Below are 7197 nucleotides of genomic sequence, written 5' to 3' on the forward strand. Positions count from 1 at the left end.
CACTGTATGCTATTATGAATGGTAGGAAGACCCGGGGGTTAGCCCTGGCACAGTATATGCTAATTAGCTATGTTAATTAGTATGTATGTAGTTGTCTTTGTGATGCTTGCATGAGAAACCAAGATGTGGCTCTTGACACTTGTCTGTAAGATTGAGAGGGTGGCCCCTGGCTTGGCAAGAAAGACCACGTAGTGGCCTGTGGCATAATGGCAAGACTATGTATTGGCACATAGCACCTTTATTGATTATGATATATGTATGGCTCATGGTTATGTATGATACTATGTAATTTATGTGCTTATATGCTAGATAGTATCCGGTTGAAAGAGACCAAATGGGTAGGCCAGCACCCAGATATGCTAGGCAGTATGCTGATATGTATGGTATGTGGTATTTTGGGAACTCACTGAGCTTCGTGCTTACGGTTTTCAATTTTGGTTTCAGGTACCTCCAGTTTTCAAGTGAAGGAACCCGAGATAATCGCAGCGAATGCACCCGTGTTTTTCCGCAATGTATGATCTCTGGGAATGAACTCTGATAAATGTTTATTTGAAATGCTTTTCTATGTGTGAACAAAGTTACAATAGTGTTTTTAGTTACATTAAAAATGAAATTTTTGGCCCTAAATTTTAAGATGTTACACTGGATCCCCGACTTGTCCTCGAACCAGCTTCTAATTTGGTTTTATACATGTGTGCACTCCGCACAAACCCGTACACATATTAGAGTACAAATTATGAAGCCTCTTAGCTCAAATGTTAGTTCTAGTTACATAAAATGACATGGTGACACTAAAATCACAAACAATTCACAAATCCTAGGTTATTGTTTGCCGATAAAGCTATCATTATAGATTTTTTCCATGAACTGAACTTTTTAGAAACTAATAACATTCTTGGGTGATATGAAGGATGAAGGTATAAAGGATCAAAACAAATGTTCTTATTGTGAGTTTAAGCAAATTGAGAGGATTTTGAAGAGATCGATGTGGAAATTTAGATCAGAAACAGATGAAGGATCAACTCGAAAACAGAAAAAGGAATTTAGATGAAAGGATCGATGAGCATAAAAGTGTGCTCCATACCATCTTGATGGACAATGTGTGTGTGTGTGTGTGAGAGAGAGAGAGAGAGAGAGAGAGTAAGGCTAAAGCTTTTGTGTTTGATTAGTATAATAATGTTACATACATACAATCTAGTACATATATACAAAATGTTAACTCACTAAATTAACAGTAACAAACTAATAAACTCACACGCGCTTCAACTAATTAACAACCACGTGAGCTCAATATCAATATACTAACAGAATTACATTTATTGTTTGGTTCTTCGTTTCTGAAACATTCGAGGTTAATCTTGACACCAACAGTGATATTGGCTAAGTTGTCACTAACTTGGGTATTGTGATGTGACATTAGAAATGTACTGATACCATTCGGTCAGCTAAAATCAGTGTGCCCGCCCTATAATGAAAATACACAAGTTGTTAACCAACTTGATAACAAACCACAAATTCCTAAATATTTAACTTTCTTTAAGGAAATATCGAGAAAGTTAACAAAAGAGAAACCAACAAATGCATCAAGTTTGTAGGACAATGTCATATCCACTGGATTTGAATGAATTATTCTATTCATTGATGATCTTCATTCATAAAGCCACACAAATGGCTCAAGAAAGAAGTAAAAATTTGATTTGCCCAAACAAATAATCCTTATTACCTTACAATGCACATATTTCCTTGTAGAGCTTCTTGATCAAACTCAAAATGCACCTTAATTATTTCCTCAAACTTTACGTGAAATCTCCAAACAAGTATAAAAGTTAGATTACAAACCAAAGCAAGCAAAAGCTAGTTATAAGCAATGGAGGGTGCGGCTAAAGCTTCTTTCAAGAGTCAAGACCCGACAAACTTCATGATCTTAATTTGCAGACTCACTCTTCTTTATTGCATTTTCAAGTTTACTCTCCTCCAACAGCTTTGTTGCCTCAGTGTGATCAGGCTTCTTCTCCGATTCCCTAGCCTTAAGTGCCTGTAACTTGGCATGATTATAATACGCAACACCCATGAAAGCAATCCCGTAACCAAAAAGATTAATAGGAGTCACAGTATCCTTAATAACAGACCAAGAAAAAGCGATCAACAACCAATCCTTAACAACCCCAGCCACATTCATAGTCAACGCAGAAGTCTTCCCAACAAGCAAAAACACAGCAAGATTCAATGCAAAAGCACAGAAAGAATTCGTTAAAAACATCATGTAATCAAACTTGAAACTTGAAGCCTCGCTCAACAATGGGTACTCAACGATCATCCAAGGAATAGACAAGAAAAGAAAACAACAAGGGGATACATAATAAAGCGAAGTGATGGGATTAAACGTAATACCCTTTGAACTCAACAAGGTTTGAATCAAAACCAAACGAGTAGCTTCAAAAGCAACAGCCCCAAGCTGTAATGCAACTCCCCATGCGTTGAATTGTGCTTCACCATAAGCAGCAACAGCGACACCAAGAGAAATGGAAAGCATATTGGACATGGTTCTGGGTTTGAAGTTTTCCTTATTGAACAAAACACCAATGGAGTAAACAGCAACAGGCATCAAGGCTTTAAGCATTTGAATAAAGGAAACAGATAGAAAAATGTAGGCGGAATTGGAAAGCCATAAGCTAAGAGAATAGAGCAAACCAATTGGGACGACAGATGTTAGATAAACGTCACGAGTCATCTGAACTGGTTCAATGACTTTGAGGATGCTGACGAGGATGTAAGCTAAAGAAGAACAGAAACTCATGTGGATCATGGTGAGTGAGATGGGGTAAGGCCAATTGTACATCTTTCGATCGAGGATGTACTTGTTGAAGACAATAACGGTGAAGCTGAGGAAGATCCATATGCCGACGTAAGTGTAGGAAAGGATGATGTTCTTCAATACGGCTTCACTAAAAGCTCCTCCTTTCCCCATTGATTCAGGAACAGATCGGTTGATTCGGTAGAAGAAAATTAAAATCCCTTATACCCTGATTTGGCAAGTGTGATTCTAATTGGAAGCTTTGAGATTGTGTATTCGATTAGGTTTTCAGTGAGAGAGAGGGAAGAGAAACGCGGAAAATAGTTCCGTTTTCATGGGGGTGGAGTGGAAGATCATATGTTCATTACGGCAAAAAGGTGTACCTTGTCGTTTTATCATTTTATGAGGGGTGAGATGTTAAAACATATACAAAGTTGTTGTATTAGAACAGGGAGCTGATATTGCCACTCTATTTTTTTATATTTCCACTGAAGCAAATAGAGATTTATAATTATGCCCTTATTCAATTAAAAGAGAGCGACTTTATTTTTGTTTAAAACAGACATACGAACTCTAAAAGCAGAAGACACCGGTGAATAAGAATTTGATCTAACATCTCTAAATTGATTTTTTTTTTAAAAAAAAGGGACGACATTGTTCTTCCGCGTATAAGAAATCGGCATTGTTCTCTAAATTGATTATTTTTAAGAAACGCACAGATAAATCTGCTCCGTCAAAACCAATGTTGGGAATTTCGTGTTCATCGGAATAGCGTTTGCAAATTGCTAATAGTGTTTTTTCTTTTTCATTTACTCGATTTTTTCTAAAGAAACTTTCCGGGTGTTTGATGAGAGTTTAATTTATGTTTTTGAAAAGGATCATGGTAATGGGGAAAGTTTTCAAGGATTCGCTTAAAGCTCTTGAAGCTTATATTTAACACGCCGATATTCTGTAAGTATCTCTTACCAATTTTCTCGTCTTTTCTGATAATTGCGACTTCTAGTTTTAACTTTTTTTTCCTGAATTTGAAGCTGTTTTTTGCATCTATGAAGTGGGCGTGGCTAGATTTTTGCTGAATTTGAGAGATGTTAGATCAGAACGTCTTGTTTCAGTTCAAGTTACTTCCCCATGTCCTTCTCATGTGTTTCCAGACTATATCTGATGGAAACCGAATCTTGTTGATGCTTGTTGTGTTTCCGGTGGCTGTCTATTTTACATATCACGTTGATTTATGTAACCCCTCTCACTCCCTACTATGTTTCTGTACATGAATGGAATAAAATTTAAAAAAAAAAAAAAAAAAAAAAAAAAAAAACAAACAAATCCAGCTGTTAGGTTTGCATCACATGAACAGGGAGAGAAGAAAATTAGTTTTTTTAGGCAATTTTATATAATATTAACACCCATCGTTCTTTTGATGGTGTTCACTGCTTCAAGTTGCACTCACAACTCAAAATAAGAAGCTCCACCACCATCACCCACCATGTTCACCATCAATTTTTGGCTACTATTTGTACCGATGGTGGTGGCCGAGGAGAATCGGCTAAGGCAACACCAAATGAAAAAGAATTGTATGTTTGTTGAGTGTGGTTTGGAGTTTTCAGGTGTTTGCATTTTTTGAAAAAAAAAAAGATTAATATTTCTCTCTCTTAAGTTAACAGAGGGCATAACTGTCAATCTTAATAGACTTTCAGTGGACGTATCAAAAAGTATCGTGGCAATATCATCGCCCATTAGAATATCATGGAATTTGTACACAATAATTTTGCTTTTCTAAACAACACCATGTTTTTTCTATTAATTTTTTAGTTGTTAAGCGATATCAATTTGCCTGAAAAATTAGGTAATATTATATTTGTTGTCAGATAAATATACAATATGAGTACCACAATTGACTAACTTTAATATATATCATCAAATGAAAACGTATTATATATGATCAAATTCATATTTAGAAAACGTACATAAAAATAAGTATGAAAATGAAAAGAAACAAGAATTTATACCGACACTTTCATAAAAATAAGTATTTTAGATTTTGTTAATAAAAAGTTTAACAAACAAAAATTCAAACAATAAAAATATATTATATGTGAACCGATTCATACGTAGAAAACAATCAAACATACATAAAATAAACACGGAAAATTTAATATATATATATATATATATATATATATATATATATATATTATCTTATAAAAGAAATCTCACTATTTCTAAAAATAGATTGAATATAATAATATTATTTTTTTAAAACGTTCAAATCATTAAGCTAATAGGACAAGTAGTCATCAATAAAATAATATTAAATTTTAACATGTGTTTTGAATCCTTATATTTCTCAACAAATTCTATCTTCTTCCCTGAATTTCGGATAATTCAAAATTTGAAACCATCAGAAAATACATGTTGATTCAAATATCCCTCTTGCAGATGAATCTTTCTTAACATGTTTTTATTTTAATCCTTACTTGTAATTGATTTCATCATTTTTAACTTTTTATATTTTTATCTTATAAATATATTATATGAAAGCTTTATTATATCAGCTTTGTTCATAAAAAGGTTTTTACTATATTTCTTTAATGTGTTGGCTTTGCAGGTTCAAAGAACTCAACCAAGAGGGCCAGTTAGAGCATTGTATTATCATTAGTTTGTATATTTTGACATCTTACTTTTGCAATAAAGAACGGTTAAACACAAGATTTGACATGATTAAGGTAGTTTGTATATTTTTCAGCTTGTTTAGTCTAAAAATGAAACCTTTTTCATCATTGGTCCTTATAATATCAAGTTTCATCACATGAACTTCCTGATTACAGTGATTATTGTCCTTATTATAAGGTTCTATATAGATTTTGTTCAATATTTTATGGTTTCGAGAACCTAAATCAATATGAATCCTTGAATTACATACCATCGTTGAAATTTTTTTAATTTGTGACTAAACTTGATTTAAAATCACAATGAATAAGTTGACACTTGAGTATTTTGGCCTTTTCAAAGGCCTATTTATCGACTTTTGAATCACAACACCTGATATTCTAAAGGTTTATTTTTATAAACTATTATTTATATATTTTAACATTTTACTTAGTAGGACATTAAACTAATAAAGGAATTAAGGAAAACGAAAAAAAAAAAAAAAGAGGACGATAAACAGTACAAGTGGTTTGGGTATGTATAAATGGAAGTAATAACCATTTAGGGGGTGTTTGGCAAAAAAGTTTATTGCTTATTACTTTATTAGCTTATAAGTTAATAAGTAAGTGTAGGGTAACTTATGAAAAAAATGATATATTAGAGGTTCCCCACCGGAATAAGTTATTTTAATCCAAACACTTTTTTAACTTATAGTGATGTGGAACCTAATAAATTGTTTTAAAAAAACTTAGCCAAACACCCCTTTAATATGGTATGGTAATGCTCTTGAAAAATAGATGTCATTTAATATTCATTTCTCGAAGTGAACGCAAAATGGTTTTAACTCTAAAGAGATCAAATTATTCGCCGCCCGCGGCTTTGCGCGGATAGACGGGTAGTGTGTGTATATATATATATATATATATATATATATATATATATATATATATATATAGGGTAAAGTGAATATACCTAACAACCTTATATAAGCTTTGGTACCTAACCACATTATACTACATTGTTTTGCATTATATTTCCATTACAATCGTCTAAGGTTCTTAAACTTCAACCCTTAACTTGATTTACGTCCAAGATTTTTAGACATTCACCAGTATATTCCTCCTACACCATTTGATTTGTAATGGTAGTATACGAAGCCCACCAGGGGGTCTCCGATAGAAAGACGTCATTTGAAGGAAGATAATGGTGAAAGTCCAAAGATTTTGGAAGCAATCAAGTTATGAGGTTGAATTTTAAGAACTTTGGGTGATTACAATGCAAATATGATACAAAATGACATAGTATAATGTGGTTAGGTACCTAAGCTTATATAAGGTTGTTAAGTATATTCACTTTACCCTATATATATATATATATATATATATATATATATATATATATATATATATATATATATATATATATATATATATATATATATATATATATAGGAGGGTTAAATTGAGAAAAAAAAGATTGAGAATGGGGGAATCATTCTCAGCCAATCATTTAATTAGCACCTTAATTAACATAAAATACACGGTGACAAACTTGTAAATATGATATGATATCATTCAATCACAGATACGTAACTGTGGATAATTTGATAACAATTCAAATTCATTACTATTCGATTGTTCATCATCCAAATTTCTTCCCCAAACTTCAACAATCATCCAGATTTCTTCAATTAAATCCTCGATCAACATCATCCAATGTTAATCAATCATTCATCTTCATCAAAAACACGTTCATCA

At 32.7% G+C, this 7197-nt stretch overlaps 1 protein-coding gene across 2 annotated transcripts; it reads right to left on the reverse strand.

Annotated features, from left to right (window-relative positions):
• Nucleotides 1-1194: 1194 nt before the first annotated feature.
• Nucleotides 1195-3182, reverse strand: LOC145008096 (putative sugar phosphate/phosphate translocator At5g25400). 2 transcript variants are annotated; one of them, XM_078966719.1, is made up of 2 exons: nt 1724-3182; nt 1195-1465 (listed from the first exon to the last, which is right to left on the reverse strand). In XM_078966719.1, the coding sequence occupies exon 1, from the start codon at nt 2966-2968 to the stop codon at nt 1925-1927; it is 1044 nt and encodes a 347-aa protein (XP_078822845.1). In that variant the 5' UTR covers nt 2969-3182; the 3' UTR covers nt 1195-1465; nt 1724-1924. The 2 variants fall into 2 exon arrangements, with proteins under 2 accessions (XP_078822845.1, XP_078822846.1); XM_078966720.1 differs by lacking the exon at nt 1195-1465 and having other exon boundaries at nt 1924-2035; nt 2130-3182.
• Nucleotides 3183-7197: the final 4015 nt, after the last annotated feature.

Source organism: Lactuca saligna, chromosome 8, assembly GCF_052625555.1.
Source record: "Lactuca saligna cultivar CGN05327 chromosome 8, ASM5262555v1, whole genome shotgun sequence".
NCBI classification, from domain to species: Eukaryota; Viridiplantae; Streptophyta; class Magnoliopsida; order Asterales; family Asteraceae; genus Lactuca; species Lactuca saligna.